Source organism: Hemitrygon akajei, chromosome 16 (assembly GCF_048418815.1).
Source record: "Hemitrygon akajei chromosome 16, sHemAka1.3, whole genome shotgun sequence".
Classification (NCBI taxonomy): domain Eukaryota; kingdom Metazoa; phylum Chordata; class Chondrichthyes; order Myliobatiformes; family Dasyatidae; genus Hemitrygon; species Hemitrygon akajei.
This window is the reverse complement of record NC_133139.1, coordinates 94,056,434-94,075,053: the sequence shown is the minus strand read 5'-3', so window position 1 is coordinate 94,075,053 and position 18,620 is coordinate 94,056,434. Positions and strand designations below refer to the sequence as shown.

Genomic DNA, 18,620 nt, shown 5'->3' with positions numbered 1-18,620 from the left:
ATCGACTAGGCTTATACTCACTGGAATTTAGAAGTTTGAGGGGGTATCTTATTGAAACGTATAAAATTCTAAAGGGATTGGACAGGCTAGATGCAGGAAGATTGTTTCCGATGTTGGAGAAGTCCAGAACGAGGGGTCACAGTTTAAGGATAAAGGGGAAGCCTTTTAGGACCGAGATGAGGAAAAACTTCTTCACACAGAGAGTGGTGAATCTTTGGAATTCTCTGCCACAGGAAACAGTTGAGGCCGGTTCATTGGCTATATTTAAGAGGAAGTTAGATATGGCCCTCGTGGCTAAAGGGATCGGGGGGTATGGAGAAAAAGCAGGTACAGGGTTCTGAGTTGGATGATCAGCCATGATCATACTGAATGGCAGTGCAGGCTCGAAGGGCCGAATGGCCTACTCCTGCACCTATTTTCTATGTTTCTATGTACTCTTAAGCTCTTTGTACTCGATGTTTTTCTTATTATGCTTGTTTGAAAATTAATAAAAAGATTTAAAAAGAAATAAATAAATAATAATAGAGGACAAGGAGATGGCAGATGAATTAAATGAGCACTTTGCATCTGTCTTCACTGTGGCAGATACCAGCAGTATAGTATCCTAGGGGTTGAATGGTGTGAGGGAAGAGAAGTGAGTGCAGTTACAATTACAAAGGAAAAAGTGTTCAAAAAGCTGAAAGACCTAAAGGAACATAAGTCACCCAGACCAGATGAACTGCACTCAAGGGTTCTGAAAGAGGTAAGTGGTAGAGATTGTGGAGGCATTAGCAATGATCTTTCAAGAATCATTGATTCCAGAGGATGGGAATATTTCCAGTATCACTCCACTCTATGAAAGGAGGATGACAGCAGAAAGGAAATTATAGACCAGTTAGCTTGACCACCGAGTTTGGGAAGATATTAGAATCAATTGTTAATTATGAGTTTATGGAGGACTTAGTGACACAGGACAAAATAGGACAATGTCAGCATGGTTTCCTTCAGGGGAAATCTTGCATGACAAACCTATTGGAATTCTTTGAGGAGACTACAAGTAGGAAAATGCAGTGGATGTTGGATATTTGGATTTTCAGAAGACCTTTAACAAGGTGCACATATGAGGCTGCTTACCAAGATACGAGCCCACAGTATTACAGGAGCACTACTAGCATGGATAGAGCATTGGCAGATTGGTAGGAGGCAGCGTGTGAGAATAAAAGGATCCTTTTCCGGATGGCTGCCTGAAACTAGTGGTGTTCCGCAGGGGTCAGTGTTGGGACCATTTCTTTTTATGCTGTATATCAATGATTTATAAGATAGAATAGATGGCTTTGTTGCCAAATTTGCAGACGTTATGAAGATTGATGGAGGGGCACATAGTGTTGAGGAAACAGGAAGGCTACAGGACTTAGACAGGTTAGGAGAATGGGCAAGAATGTGGAAAATGAAATACAATGTAGGAAAATGCATGGTCATGCACTTTGGTAGAAGAAATAAATGTGCAGACTATTTTCTACAGGAAGAAAATCCAAAAATCTGAACTACAAAGGGACTTGGAGTCCAAATGTAGAATACCTAAATATTAACTTGTAGGGTGAGTCGGTGGTGAGGAAGGCAAATGTAATATTGGCATTCATTTCAATATAAGAACAGGGATGGGATTCTGAAGCTTAATAAGGGACTGGTGAGGCTTCAGCTTGAGTATTGTGTACAGTTTTGAGCTCCCTGTCTAAGAAAAGATATACTGGCATTGGAGAGGATCTAGAGGAGCTTCACAAGGATGTTTCTGGGAATGATAGGGTTATCATACGAGAAAAGTTTGATGGGTCTGCACTCGTTGGAATTTAGAAGGATTGGTGGGGGGGTGGAATCTCATTGAAACCTTTTGAATGTTGAAAGGCCTGGACAGAGTAAAAGTGAAAAGGATGTTTCCCACGGTGGAAGAGTCTAGGACAAGAGGGCACAGCCTCAGGATAGAGGGGCACCCTTTTAAAATAGAATTGAAAAGAAATTTCTTTAGCCAAAGAATGGTGCATTTGTGGAATTTGTTACCAGAAGCAGCTGTGGAGGCCAGGTAGTTGGGTGTATTTAAGGAGGAGATTGATAGGTTCTTGATTGGCCATGGCATCAAAGGTTATGGGGAGAAGATTGGGAAGTGGGGGTGACGAAGGGGGAAAAAAGGATCAGCCATGATTAAATGGTGGAGCAGACTCAATAGGCCAAATGGTCTAATTCTGCTCCTATATCTTATGGCCTTATGGACGTTAGATGAGAATCCAATCAGGCCAGAAATCCAACACGCAAGCACACACTGAACTAAAGTAGAGCATGTTCTCTTTAAACGTCCAAATTCTGCTGCCGAGACATGGTCATCAACTAGTGGAACTGACCTGAACCTTTAATGCTGCATAACTCTGCATAAATCCACAATAGAGCTTGTCTTCAGCCAAGCAAACATGGGGAGGCAGTGCAGATTCCATTCTGGACATCAGCCCAGACTACCTCCAGAGGAGCACACTGGCTCCAATGGCTTTCTCTCCTGGCAGCGGTAAACAAGTGACACCATGGCTTGAGGCCTAGTCCTTGTTATGACCGAGGCCACACAGCTCCTCTGCCATCTGACCCTGCTCACCGCCAAGAAGTCAGTGAATTGAACTTGCAGCATTTCACGTTAACAATGTCCAAAAGGGTCTTGTGCTTACAAGAAATCAACCAAACAGTCACTCGCTATTAGACTGTATGCCTTCTTTGCTTCAGGCAACAGCATGATGCGCAACTCCTTCATTTTCTCCATCAACAAGCAACTGATTGATGCGGTTGAGTTACAGTACTTTGTCCTTAATATATAGTAGGATCTTGTGACATTAAAATTATGTTTAAATAGGATAGTAGTACCTTTTGTTGAACCCATAGAAGCCGTTGTGACTGAACACGCTGCCAACTGACTGGAAGATAACAATCACATTACCGACCTGTTGAGTTAGTGATCTTGCTTGGGCCAATAAGATCCAGCCAAGGGTTCAAAGCCTACAAAAACACCTGCAAAATCTAAAACTAACTAATTAAATAAGACGGACATAAAAAATATTGTTGAGCAATGGTGACCATAAAACAAATGGATTGATATGTTAAAGACCAGAAGAACATACAAAGGGAGATGAAGTAGATCATTCAGAACTTTTGAGCCTGCTATGCCTTTCCTGAGGATTACAACTGACTACCAACTGTAGCACTGTTTCCCAGCACATTTCCCATATGATTTAATATCCAAGAGCCTATACATCTGTTTTGAATGAATAACTCAGCCCTCCAGGTGAAGAATTCAAAGATTCACCACTCACTGAGTGTAGAACATTTTGCATTCAGCCTTCCTTTGTTCATTCAGGAACTAGCTCAATCACAACTAATTCTTTTGAAGACCCTGACCTGGAGTTACACGCTGACTTTGTTTTTTTTGCGGGAATGGTACCCACTCTCAGGGCCTCATGACCGGCCACTTCTTGATATCCCAAGGACACGGCCTGGAAAACTAGTGCATTTTCAGGGTGCCAGATTTTTGTGGCTCTGGAAACTGGCTGATTCAAGGCTGGTGCCCCTGGCTGAAGCATCGCGGGAGAACATGGAACGTCAAGTGCAGCGGGTTAGCTAGCTGCCGTGGGCTGTGTGTCCAGAGACTCTCTGGGTGCAGAGCTCAGAAAAAGCAACACAACAGACTTTTAACATCATAAATCAGCAAGTTGTCTGTTATGTCTACCCTCTTGCTGTGAAATGGGTACACCTCTTTTTCCTGTGAGAGTGAGCCTGTTGTATATCGAATTACTGAATGTACCAATGGTCTTGGGTACTGCAAGTCTGTGTCTTTATCTCTTACTATCTTTCCTTTCAGTTAGTCCTGATGAAGGGTCTCGGCCTGAATCGTCAACAGTGCTTCTCCTTATAGATGCTGCCTGGCCTGCTGCGTTCCACCAGCATTTTGTGTGTGTTGTCTGTGTCTTTATTGATGCTTTGCTGCACTGAGTGCTTGGTAGAGGTTGCTGATGCTTCTTTGCTGGTGGGGGATTGGGTCTTTGCCTTGGTGTTGCTTGTGCATGGGAGGGGGAGTTGGGGGGGTGCTTTGAGGTTCTAACAGTTAACTAGCATTCATTCTTTGGGGCATTCCTCTGTTTTCATGGATGGTTGTGAAGAAGAAGAATTTCAGGATGTATATTGTATACATTTCTCTGACATTAAATGTACCTATTGAACTTTATTGTGAGCAACATTCTTTGAAACAAGTTGTTGGAATCTCAAATGATGTGTTTTCTTGTAGGCCTACCAAATGTAATTTCTAGATAGAAACATTTAAAAAATGACTCACCTTGCTCTGTGTTATTTTATTCTTCTTACTCAGTGCAAACACTGCTTTATCCACAGCAACAAGCCCAACCTTTGCACCAGGATCACCTGTTATTTTCAATTTGAACCCATCTCCAGGTTTGTATATTTTCTTGTCATCACCTGGATTTGCACCAGAAACCTTCAGCTAGGATAAAATGTCACAAATAGTAGGTTATGGCTGAAACAATAGCTTCTGTTGACTGCTGGCAAATTTAGTAGGCTCTGCGTTTTAAAATTACATCCCCAGAAATTGTGATCAGGGCAACATGACAACTTAAAAATTCTGACTTCTAAGCTATTCCCAAACTCACAGCAATATGAATTGCATAGACTTTCTTTACCAAACTCCTGTTATTTTCAATTGTCCACTTGGGATTGCTGGTGTCCAGGAGCTACAGTTTCAGTTTTGTCAAACAGCTTATTGCATTAACAAATTCTCACCAACAGCAATTTGGGAAGCCAAATATGTCATTATTAACAAATGGACTGACATGATTGAGAAGTTAATGTGTCATATAAACCTTTCATTTTGAAATATTCACTAGGTGTCAGTCAACATGAATACAATAAACTTAGTTTATTGCTGATAATTTTACTAGCAATAATTATAGCATTCGCAATTCGTTTGCACCCCTCGTTATTAATTGAAACATACTCAGAGTATTTTTGTTCAAGACTAATCTGTAATTATCTTACATTTTCTTCAGTTCCAATGACTTTCTATCAAGCACATCGCAGAATGTTAATTTTAGACCAATTCTAATGGATCACAATCGAAGCCAATACTTTTAATACTTTATGTGAAAGTGGACGCATTAGGATTGGGGTGGGTTGGGGGTCCAGAGTCCAGTTTTTCCTTTCTATGTCAGAGTGAGAAATCTCACACACTGAACAGAATGTGTGCAGATAGTGAAATGAGTCAGTGCAAGTTCTTCTTAGTTAGCACACATCACCACAACCTGCAAGATTATATAATATATCAAAACAACAAAAAAGTATTTTGTTAATGTACATGTGTTGTTGGCTGCAGAATCAGTTAATATGGCATCTTAAGGTATCGATGACTTGCAGAGTCTCTTGTGACTAAATAACCTAATCCAAGATTTACATGATCTAAGCCATTTGTTGCAAATTTATTAGTCCAGTTTGAGTAGTTTGAATGATATGTGCTTTATACAGGCCCTTTTAACTTTAAACAGTTAGTACCAATAAGTACATAATACTTGCATTGTAGTTTTGTTTATTATAGTAACAGAACTTACCAGGTGATATTATACACAGGAAGGAGTGATGGTGAAGGAGTTTTGAGAAGCATACATTACATACATGGAACAGCACTCATGTGGTGCTTCTGGTGTACCCACAACTGCATCTTTGCATCTGAATAACAGTGTCAAACTCTTTGCCCTTGTCAAACAGTGATTCCCCATTCTACTGTAAGGTCAAATATTGCTGCTAGCATGACTGAGAAGAAATCTAAAGCAAAGAAAGAGCCTTGCTTGACCTCAGTTACACTGGAATTGGGTCTGATTTGGACTTTCTCATAAGAATCATGGCTTATGTTATAAATCTTATTCCCAAATAATGTTTGTGAGCCCTGGCTACAGACTGAGCCTTATTCGTATATTATCCCTGTCACAGAAAACAAGATACTTACTGTTCCCATACATGTGTCCCTCACATCAATCCACACAGAATCGGCAACAAATTCCACCACTGATCCCTTTACAAGATAGTAGTAAACGACCAGTCGGAATGATGGAATTAAATTTGGTTTGATTGGAATTTGCATGGTCATCATGACTTGTTTCGGCAATCTGTCTTCTCTCCCAAAGTTAACAATCTTCCCTTTGTTAATGAACTGGCAAAAGAAATTTTAAAAAATTAATTAAGACAAATATAAATTTATTGAACAAAAGTCTGAAGGTTTCAAATTCCTGATCAAACACTGATTATTTTTCTCCTCTTTCCCTTTCTCATGGTTCAGTCTCCTTTCCAATCAGATTATTTCTTCTTCAGCCCTTTACCTTTTCCACCAATCACCTTCTAGTCTGTACTCCTCCCTGTCTCCCCACATTCTTATTCGGGCTTTTATCCCCCTTCCTTTCCAGTTCTGATGAAGGGTCTCAGCCTGATACATTGATCGTTAATTCCTCTCCATAGATGCTGCCTGACCTGCTACGCTCCTCCAGCATTTTATATGTATTACTCTATAATATTGAATAGTTATTTTGTAACAAACCCAGACAAACAGAATGGATCAACCATCTGAGCGAATGAAGCACTCATCCTCAAACTTGAATATAACCCATAGAGGTTAATTCTATCATGTATTCTTTGTACATAATGTGTTCATAGTATAAAAAAAAGTGTACCAGCTAAGGTGAAAATATGAAAGTGAAAAGCCCAGATATATTGAACATTTGGAAAAATATGACACAGGGTATTTATATTGTCAGCAGGTACTTAAGGCAGAATGTCTGGACATATGACACAAACAATTCTGCAGATGCTGGAATTACAGAGCAACAACCCCAAAATTCTGGAGGAACTTAGCAACTCAGGCCAAGAACATTCATCAGGGGAATGTCTGGGTTCCTGTCATCCTGCTTCTCATTCTCACTGTTTTCCCTAAAGCTCTGTAACAGATCTGCACACCAAGGACTCCTTCTGAGTCAAATCAACCTCACTATTATTGCTTAACAAAGCACTGTTGTAGGCTGAGCCAAACTTTGCTCTTAATACTCATTCAGCCTTAGATAATTTCTTCAGCTGTATTCTTGCCATCACACTTTCTTCTCATACCTCAAACTAAATGCATTTGTATTTATTGGCAGCTTTCTCAATCTTAGAACATCCTAAAGTGATCTGCATCCAATCAAGTTATCACCCCACAGTAAAATATATCCAAATAAATGTAACACAGGGAGGTCACAGCAACTGTCATGATTCTAATTGCATCCTGCATTGCTGGATCTCGGCCCAAAATGTCAACTGTTTACTCTTTTCCATAGATGCTGTCTGGCCTACTGAGTCCCTCCAGCATTTTGTGTGTCTTGCTTGTTAATTGAGAGTTCAAGGTCACAAACTCCTGACTCAATTGCCAACACATTATCAAAATGACTAAATCAACAGCTAGTAATTAGGAACAATCTAAAAATTGGTAAATTAAAATTAAATTGTTAAATAGGTTTATTAATGGTGCAAGTACTGAAGTACAGTGGAAACTTATGTTTTGTATGCCATTCATATAGATCATTTCATCATATCAATGCATTGAAGTAGTACAAGGAGGGAAAAATGACAAATTGAGTTTAACATGGCCAAATGTGAAGTATTGCAACTTAGTCGGTCAAATGCCTGAAGTCATGGTACATACGTATTAGTACCAATGACAGAGGTAAAAAAAGGGAGTAAGTCCTGAAAACCGAATACAGGTCAATAGGAAGAAAGCTGAGTAGCAGGACCTCAAGGGTAGTAAAGTCGGTACTGTTGCCTGTGCCATATGACGGTGAGGATAGGAATAGAATAAGGTGGCAGATAAATGTGTAGCTGCTGAATTGGAGCAGGGGGCAGGGGGTTCAGATTTTTGGATCATTGGGACCTCTTCTCAGGGAGGTGTGACCTGTACAAAAGGGATGGATTGCACTTGAATCCAATGGGAGACAAATATTCTTGCAGGCAGGTGTACTAGAGCTGTTGGGAATGGTTTAAACTAATATGCTGGGGGATGGGAACCAGTATGATAGAGCTGAGAATGAGCCAGCAGGTTTACAAGTAGATGGTGTAATATGAATCATGGCTGATCCCAGATCCCATTCAACCTCATACACTTGCCCTCTCACCATATTGCTTGATACCCCAATTAACTTGGAATCGTTCAAGTTCCATGTTGAATATACACACAGACTTGGCCTCCACTGCAGTGTGTGGCAGTGCATATCACAGATACACCATGCTTTGGCTAAAAAATTCCTCCCTACTTCTGTTCTAAAAGACTATAAGACATAGGAGCAGAATTAGGCCATCTGGTGCATCGAGTCTGTTCTGCCATTCAATCATGGCTGATCCTTTTTTTTTCTCCTCCTCAACCCCAGTTCCCAGCCTTCTCCCCATAACCTTTGATGCCGTGTTCAATCAAGAGCCTATCAATCTCTGCCTCAAATACACTCAATGACCTGACCTCCACAGCCGCATGTGGCAACAAATTCCACAAATCCATCAAAATTTTGCCCCTAAATTTTGAATCTGTGCCCTTTAGTTCTGGATACACCCACCAAAGCAAACATGCTCTCCACATCCACTTTATCTACATTCAGTGAGATCCTACTGCATTCTTATAAATTCTGGTGAGTACAGGCCCAAAGCTGCCAAATGCTCCCCATATGTTAACTCCTTCACTCCCAGAATAATCCTCGTGGAATTCCTCTGGACTCTCTCCAATGACAAAACATCCTTTCTGAGATAAGGGGCCCAAAACTGTTGATAATATCCAAGTGAAGCATGTCTAGTGCCTTATAAAGCTTCAGGATTATCTCCTTGCTTTTATATTCCAATCCCCTTGAAATAAATGCCACATTGCATTTGCCTTCCTTGCCACAGAGTCAACCGGTGAATTAACCTTCTGGGAGTCTTGCACGAGGATCCTACGTCCCTTTGCAACTTTGATGTTTGAATTATCTCCCCATTAAGATAATAGTCTGCACTTTTGTGACTTTTAACAAATTGAATTATCATACATTTCCCAGCACTGTATTCCATCTGCCACATTTTTCCCATTCTTTCAATTTTTCTAAGTTCTGCTGCAATTGCATTGCTTCCTCAGCACTACCTACCCCGCCACCTATTTTCATATCATCTGCAAACTTTGTCACAAAGCCATTAATTCCAGTATCTAAATCATTGATGAACAATGTGAAAAGTAACAGTCCCAATACTGACCCCCTGAGGAACACCACTAGTCACTGGCAGCCAACCAGAAAAGGCCCCTTTTCCAACCACTGAGGTTAGGCTAACTGACCTATAATTTCCTCTCTTTCATCTTCCTTCTTTCTTAAAGAGTGGAGTGACATCTGCAATCTTCCAGTCCTCCAGGACCATGCCGGAATCAAGTGATTCTTGAAAGATAATGACCAATGCATCTGTTATCTCTTCGGCAACTTTTTTCAGGACTGGGATGTAGTTCATCTGGTTCAAGTGATTTATCTTTCAGTTTGCCTAGCACTTTTTCCTTTGTAATAGCATTGGCACTCACTCATGCTCCCTGACACTCATGGATCTCTGGCATACAGTTAGTGTCTTCCACAGTAAAGAATTAACAAAGTACTTTTTAAGTTTATCTGCCATTTCTTTGTCCCCCATTACTACCTCACCAGCATTATTTTCCAGAGTTCCAATATCAACTTTCAACTCCCTTTTATCCTTTACATAACTGAATTTTTTTTCGTATCCTGCTTCATATTATTTTGGTTAGTTTGCCCTCATATTTCATCTTTCTTTTCGCCTTTTCAGTTGCCTTTTGCTGGATTCTAAAAGCCTCCCAATCATCCGACTTTACACTGACTTTTGCTACCTTATGTGCTCTTTCCTTTGTTTTTATGCAGTCCTTAACTTCCCTTGTCAGCCATGGTTGCCTAGCCCTGATATTTGAGAACAACTTCTTCTCAGGTCATATCTATCCTGTGCCTTGTAAACTATTTCCAGAAACTTCAGCCACCTCTGTTCTGCTATCTTCCTCATCAGTATCCCCTTCCAATCTACCTAGGCAAACTCCTCTCTCATGCCTTTATAATTCCTTTTATTCCATTGCAATACTGATACATCTGATTTATATTTCTCCCTCTCAAATTGCAGTATGAATTCAATCATATTATGATCACTGCCTCCCAAGGGTTCCTTTACATTAGGATAACTAATAAAATCTGGGTTATTACACAACACTCAATCAAGGATAACCTTTCCCCTAGTAGTGTCAAGCACGCTACTCTAAAAAGCCATCTTGTAGGCATTTTACAAATTCCCCCTCTTGTGATCCGACACCAAACTGACTTTCCCAATCCCCTTGCATATTGAAGTTCCCTATTATAATTGTGACATTAGCCTTATTACATGCCCTTTCCAGCTCCCTTTTCAATCTTAACCCCACATCTTTGCTATTATTTGGAGGCCTATATATATGTTCCCATAATGTTTTTTCTTACCCTTTCAGTTTCTTAACTCCACCCACAAAGATTTGCCATTCTCTGACACTATGTTACCTCTTTCTAAAGATGCAATTCCATCTCTTACCAACAGAGCCACACCACCGTCCATGTCTTCTTGCCTGTCTTTTTGATACAAAGTATATCCTTTGATGTTGAACTCCCAACTATGACCTTCTTTCAGTCAATGATACCCACAATGTCATACCGACTGATCTCTAATTGTGCCACGAGTTCATCCACCTTATTCTGCATGCTATGTGCAGTTAAAGACAGCACCTTCAGTCTTGCATTTTTCTCCCTTCTGAATTTTGCCTCTGTGGTACAATTTCACTTTTTGCTCTGTCTGCAGTTGTACCCAATCATTGGTTTGTCCTTCCTTACATTCATATTACATATTACATCATTTACTTGTAAACCTGCTGGCTCATCCTTAGCTCTATCATACTGGTTCCTATCCCTCTGCCATATTAATTTAAACCACTCACAAGCTCTTGCTGCTTGCAAGGATATTGGTTCCCCTTGCAATCCATTCTTTTTGTACAGGTCACACCAGCCCCAGAAGATGTCCCAATGATCCAGAAATCTGAATTCTTTGCCAATCCAATTCTTCAGCCACACATTTATCCACCAGCTCTTTCTATTCCTATCCTCACTGTCACATGGCACAGTCAGCAATCCCAAGATTACTGCCCTTAAGGTCCTGCTTCTCAGCTTCCTTCCTAACTCCCTGTATTCTGTTTCCAGGACCACCTCCTTTTTCTACCCATTCTGTTGGTACCAATGTGTACCAGGATTTCAGGCTGCTCAACATCCTTATTCGGAATATTTTGGACATGTACACACACACACACACACACACACACACACACACACACACACACACACACACACACACACACACACACACACACACACACACACACACACACACACACACACACACACACACACACACACACAATCTATAGCTAGGGTGCCTAAGACTTTTGCACAATATTGTGGTAATTTTTTGCATTGCACTGTACTACTGCCACAAAAAATTCCTGTTGCTCTCCACCCTCACCATTCCCAACATGTATTATGAACTGAGCATGGGCAGGGAGCAGATAGAAGGAAATCACAGTTGGGAAAAGGGGAAGGGAGAGGGGAGAGAGCCCTTTTGTAATGATCAATAAACCAATTGCTTAGATCAAATGACCTTGCCTGATGTCTCTGGGCTATACTTGTCTGCACCTGCACAACCCCCTGCCCCTTGCATTCCTTCTCTGCTACCTGTCCCACACTCCTCCTGCGGCACTCTCTCCTCACCGTTCCCAAAATCTTTTGCTGCTGCCAATTTACAAATGCACACTCCAAATACAGTACCGTGCAAAAATCTTATGCACCTGAGCTATATGTATGTGCCTAAGACCTTTGCACAGCACTGTATGTATTTGTCTACAATGACATTTGCAGCTTCTCAATGAACCACCACTAGTATGTCAGTCATATCCATTCAGTTCTTCAGCACCTCTAAGTTGCATTACAGTTGAAAACCAAATGTAATGCAACTTAGAAAAATGCCAATCTCATACCCTAGTCATTTCCTTCCTGGGTAATGTCCCTTCACCGCAAGGCATAACCTCGGACCCAGAGAATGTGCGCACTGTCATTAGATTACCCCAAGCATTCACAGTCAAACAGCTACAGTACTTCTTTACCTTCTCCAATTTCTAACACAATTTCATCAGAAACTACAATATTGCTGTTTCACACACCTCCCTCACCATAACCAACATCATGGATAGCCTGGTGTGCTGTCGTGGACCATACTTTCAAGGAGCTCATTTGATACTTCATCACTTCTCCCATTCTTTGCCATCTGAACCTTCCAGATGTTTTGTGGTAGAGTTGGACAGATAGACTGACCATCAGAACCTCATATCTAAACAATAGACCCAGCAACACTACTCATGTCACACTCACTGGGCCCACTTTTCAAACTATTCAACTTCACCATCTCCCACTGACCCAGTTCCAAGAACACAAAGCTGGATGTCCTGTCATGACAGTTTGACCAACTGAAATGGAGACCAACCCTCAACCCAACCATTCTGTCATCGCAAATTCTCACCATGATTATCTGGATCCTTGAGAATTAGATCCAGCAGGCTCAACAACAAGAGCCTGCTCAGGCCAACGCGCCTGACAACAGCAGCCCAACACTTTGATGCACTCCAGTGAACCCACTCCTTACCCTTCCCTGGCCATCCAGACATACTAAGTACCCTGGATTTCTTGTGACACAGGTTCTGGTGGCCCATCATGATTAAAGATATACATAGAAACATAGAAAATCTACAGCACAATACAGGCACTTCAGCCCTCAAAGAAGTGCTGAACATGTCCTAACCTTAGAAACTACTAAGCTTATCCATAGCCCAATATTTTTATAAGCTCCATGTACCTATCCAAAACTCTCTTAAAAGACCCTATCATATCCGCCTCCACCACCATTGCTGGCAGCCCATTCCACATGCTCACTACTCTCTGAGTGAAAAACATACCCCTGACATCTCCTCTGTACCTACTCCCCAGCACCTTAAACCTGTGTCCTCTTGTGGCAACCATTTCAGCCCTAGGAAAAAGCCTCTGACAATCCACACAATCAATGCCTCTCATCATCTTATACACGTCTATCAGGTCACCTTTCATCTTCTGTCGCTCCAAGAAGAAAAGGCAGAGTTCACTCAACCTGCTTTTGTAAGGCATGCTCCCCAATCCAGGCAACATCCATGTAAATCTCCTCTGCACCCTTTCTATGGCTTCCACATCTTTCCTGTAGTGAGGCGACCAGAACTGAGCACAGTACTCCAAGTGAGGTCTGACCAGGGTCCTATATATCTGCAACATTACCTCTCAGGCTTCTAAATTTAATTCCACGATTGATGAAGGCCAATACACCTATAGCCTTCTTAACCACTGGGTCAACCTGCGTAGCTGCATTGAGCGTCCTATTGACTCGGACCCCATGATCCCTCTGCTCCTCCACACTGCCAAGAGTCTTACCATTAATACTATATTCTGCCATCATATTTGACCTACAAAACTGAACCACTTCACACTTATCTGGGTTGAATTCCATCTGCCACCTTTTAGCCCAGTTTTGCATTCTATCAATGTCCCACTCTACCATCTGACAGAACTCCACACTATCCACAACACCTCCAACCTTTGTGTCATCAGCAAACTTATTAACCCATCCCTCCACTTCCTCATCCAGGTCATTTATAAATATCACAAAGTGTACGGGTCCCAGAACAGATCCCTGAGGCACATCACTGGTCACTGACCTCCATGCAGAATATGACCCATCTACAACCACTCTTTACCTTCTGTGGGCAAGCCAGTTCTGGATCCTCAAAGCAATGTCCCCTTGGATCCCATGCCTCCTTACTTTCTCAATAAGCCTTGCATGGGGTATCTTATCAAATACCTTGCTGAAATCCATATACACTATAGCTACTGCTCTTCCTTCATCCATGTGTTTAGGCTCATCCTCAAAACATTCAGTCAGGCTTGTAAGGCACGACCTGCTCTTGACAAAGCCATGCTGACTATTCCTAATCATATTATACCTCTCCAAATGTTCATAAATCCTGCCTGTAAGGATCTTCTCCATCAACTTGTGACCTGTACAAAATGGAAGGGTTGCATGAATCCCAGAGGGACCAATATCCTGTCAAAGAGGTTTGCTAAGGCTACTGGGGAAAGTTTAAACTAGAATTGTTGGTGTGTGGGAACCAAACTGAAGAGACTGGGGAAGAGGAGGTTGGCTCACAAATAGAGAAAGCTTGTAGACAATGTGAAAGGGAGGATAAGCAGGTGATAGAGAAGGGACGCGCTCAGACTGAAGGCTTGAGATGTGTCTGTTTTAACACAAGGAGTGTTGTGAACAAAGTGGATGAGCTTAGAGCGTGGATCAGTACTTGGAGCTATGATGTGGTGGCCACTACAAAGACTTGGATGGCTCAGGGACAGGAACAGTTACTTCAAGTGCTGGGTTTTAGATATCTTAGAAAGGACGGGGGGTGAGGCAGAAGAGGTGGGGTCATGGCACTGTTGATCAGAGATAGTGTCACGGCTGCAGAAAAGGTGGACGACATGGAGGGATTGTCTACGGAATCTCTGTGGGTGGAGCTTAGGAACAGGAAGATGTCAATAACTTTACTGGGTGTTTTTTATAGGCTGCCCAATAGTAACAGGGATATCAAGGAGCAGATAGGGAAACAGATCCTGGAAAGGTGTAGTAATAACAGAGTTGTCATGATGGGAGATTTTAATTTCCCAAATTTCGATTGGCATCTCCCTAGGGCAAGGGGTTTAGATGGGGTGAAGTTTGTTAGGTGTGTTCAGGAAGGTTTCTTGACACAATATGTAGATAAGCCTACAAGAGGAGAGGCTGTACTTGATTTGGTATTGGGAAATGAACCTGGTCAGGTGTCAGATCTCTCAGTGGGAGAGCATTTTGGAGATAGTGATCATAATCCTGTCTCCTGTACAATAGTATTGGAGAGAGATAGGAACAGCTATCTTAGTTAGAAAAGCATTTAATTAGAGTAAGGGGAATTATGAGGCTATCAGGCAGGAAATTGGAGGCTTAAATTGGAAACAGATATTCTCAGGGAAAAGTACGGAAGAAATGTGGCAAATGTGGGGATATTCGTGTGGAGTTCTGTATAGGTATGTTCCAATGAGACAGGGAAGTTATGGTAGGGTACAGGAATCGTGGTGTACAAAGGCTGTAATAAATCTATTCAAGTAGAAAAGAAAAACTTACAAAGGTTCAGAGAGCTTGGCAATGTTAGAGATCTAGAAGATTATAAGGCTAATAGGAAGGAGCTTAAAAAAGAAATTAGGAAAGCCAGAAGGGGCCATGAGAAGTCCTTGGTGGGCATGATTAAGGAAAACCCCAAGGCATTCTACAAGTATGTGAAGAGCAAACAGATAAGATGTGAAAGAATAGGACCTATCAAGTGTGACAGTGGGAAAGGGTATATGGAACCAGAGGAAATAGCAGAGGTACTTAATGAATACTCTACTTCAGTATTCACTCTGGAAAAGGATCTTGGTGATTGTGGTGATGACTTGCAGCAGACTGTAAAGCTTGAGCATATAGATATTAAGAAAGAGGATGTGCTGGAGCTTATGGAAAGCATCAAGTTGGATAAGTCGCCAGGACCGGATGCGAAGTACCACAGGTGGAGGTAAGGGAGGAGATTGCTGATCCTCTGGTGATGATCGTTGCATCATCAATTGAGATGGGAGAGGTTCCGGAGGATTGGAGGGTTGCGGATGTTGTTCCTTTATTCAAGAAAGGGAGTAGCGACAGCCCAGGAAATTATAAACCAATGAGTCTTAGCTTAGTGGTTGGTAAGTTGATGGAGAAGATCCCGAGAGGCAGGATTTATGAACACTTGAGAGGTATAATATGATTAGGAGTAGTCAGCATGGCTTTGTCAAGGACAGGTCATGCCTTATAAGCCTGACTAAATTTTTTGAGGATGTGACTAAACACATTGACGAAGGAAGAGCAGTAGATGTAGTGTATATAGATTTTAGCAAGGCATTTGACAAGGTACCCCATGCAAGGCTTATTGAGAAAGTAAGGAGGCATGGGATCCAAGGGAACATTGCTTTGTAGATCCAGAACTGGCTTGCCCACAGAAAGCAAAGAGTGGCTGTAGACAGGTCACATTCTGCATGGAAGTCGGTCACCAGTGGAGTGCCTCAGGGATCTGTTCTGGGACCCTTACTCTTGGTGAATTTTATAAATGACCTGGATGAGGAAGTGGAGGGATGAGTTAGTAAGAGTGCTGATGACACAAAGGTTGGAGGTGTTGTGGATAGTGTGGAGGACTGTCAGAGGTTACAGTGGGACATTAATAGGATGCAAAACTGGGCTGAGAAGTGGCACATGGAGTTCAACCCAGATAAGTGTGAAGTGGTTCTTTTTGGTAGGTCAAATATGATGGCAGAACATAGTATTAATGGTAAGACTCTTGGCAGTGTGGAGGAGCAGAGGGATCATGGGGTCCGAGTCCATAGGACACTCAAAGCAGCTGCGCAGGTTGACTCAGTGGTTAAGAAGGTGTACGGTGTATTGGCCTTCATTAATCACGGAATTCAATTTAAGAGCTGAGAGGTAATGTTGCAGCTATATAAGACCCTGGTCAGACCCCACTTGGAACACTGTGCTCAGTTCTGGTTGCCTCACTACAGGAAGGATGTGGAAGCCATAGAAAGGGTGCAGAGGAGATTTACAAGGATGTTGCCTGGTGGGGAGCATGCCTTATGAGAATAGGTTGAGTGAACTTGGCCTTTTCTCCTTGGAGCGAAGGAGGATGAGAGTTGACCTCATAGAGGTGTATAAGATGATGAGAGGCATTGATCATGCAGATCATAAGTGGCTTTTCCCTAGGGCTGAAACGATTGCCACAAGAGGACAAAGCTTTAAGGTGCTGGAGAGTAGGTACAGAGGAGATGTCAGGGGTAAGTTTTTTACTCAGAGAGTGGTGAGTGTGTGGAATGGGTTGCTGGCAACGATGGTGGAGGCGGATACGATATGATCTTTTAAGAAACTTTTAGATCGGTACATGGAACTTAGTAGAGGGCTATAGGTAAGCCTAGTAATTTCTAAGGTAGGGACATGTTTGGCACAACTTTGTGGACTGAAGGGCTGTATTGTGCTGTAGGTTTTCTATGTTTCTAACTTACCAACCACTGCAGTAAGACTCACTGGTCTATAAATTCCTGGGCTATTTCTACTTCCTTTCTTGAATAAATGAACAACATCCGCAACCCTCCAATCTTCTGGAACCTCTCCTGTCTCCATTGATGATGCAAAGATCATGCCAGATGCTCAGCAATCTCCTCCCTCACCTCCCACCGTAGCCTGGGGTACATTTCATCTGGTCCCAGCAACTTACCCAACTTGATGCTTTCCCAAAGCTCCAGCACATCCTCTTTTTTAATATCTACATGCTCAAGCTTTTCAGTCCACTGCAAGTCATCACTACAATCACCAAGATCCTTTTCCATAGTGAATACTGAAGGAAAGTATTCATTAAGTACCTCTGCAATTTCCGCCAGTTCCATACACCCTTTCCCACTGTCACACTTGATAGGTCCTATTCTTTCACGTCTTATCCTCTTACTCTTCACATAGTTGTAGAATGTCGTGGGGTTTTCCTTAATCCTACCCACCAAGGCCTTCTCATGGACCCTTCTGGCTCTCCTAATTTCCTTCTTAAGCTCCTTCCTGTTAGCCTTATAATCATCTAGATCTCTAATATTAACTAGTTCTCATAATCTTTTGTAAGCTTTTCTTTTCTTCTTGACTAGATTTATTACAGCCCTTGTACACCATGGTTTCTCTACCCTACCATAACTTCCCTGTCTCATTGGAACATACCTAGGCAGAATTCCACATAAGTATCCCCTGAATATACGTCAGTTCATTGCTGCCAGCTCTCAGCATACCCAGGCAATTTTTCCAAACAGCAGGCCTCTGGATTCCTGTTGTCCTTACCAGTCCCTGGATGCCCTTGGTTGCCCATCATCATGGATTTAATCATGGTTTTGCCATCTCCAATGGGGCTACAGTGATCGTGACAGTGGTGGACCAGTTCTCCAAGGTGACCCAGTTCATTGCCCTCCCCATGCTCCTGTTAGCTGCTGAGACATGAACCTTGTTCTCCATCATGTACAGTAGTTCACCGTGGACAGACTGTGCATTACCTAGTCGACAGAGAAGTGGACAGGAGAGGTCTTGGGTGTCATCCAGTTACATCTTGAATCCACCACTCATTGATGCGTTCCACCGGAGCCATCCAGATTGTCCTGACCCATCAGGGGACAGCCGTGAGGAGTTTTGTCCATTCAGGCCTGCTCATACAGGTACCTCTCAGCCTCCACCCACCTAATAGAATTTACCTGCCACTCGTTCCAGACTCAGCATCTGCAGCCTATTTACTCCCAGTGTTCAGCTACAGTCTTTGTTCCCTCATTGAACCAATC

General features: G+C 42.2%; 1 protein-coding gene across 1 annotated transcript in view; it reads right to left on the bottom strand.

Annotated features, from left to right (window-relative positions):
- The window catches only part of LOC140740300 (complement C3-like), a 250,059-nt gene that overhangs the window by 161,390 nt on the left and 70,049 nt on the right, over positions 1-18,620 (bottom strand). The window contains exons 13-14 of the mRNA XM_073069454.1: positions 6,017-6,220; positions 4,340-4,504 (exon numbers count right to left, since the gene is read on the bottom strand). Coding sequence (XP_072925555.1) covers positions 4,340-4,504; positions 6,017-6,220 — 369 coding nt within the window. The remainder of the gene's footprint in view (positions 1-4,339; positions 4,505-6,016; positions 6,221-18,620) is intronic.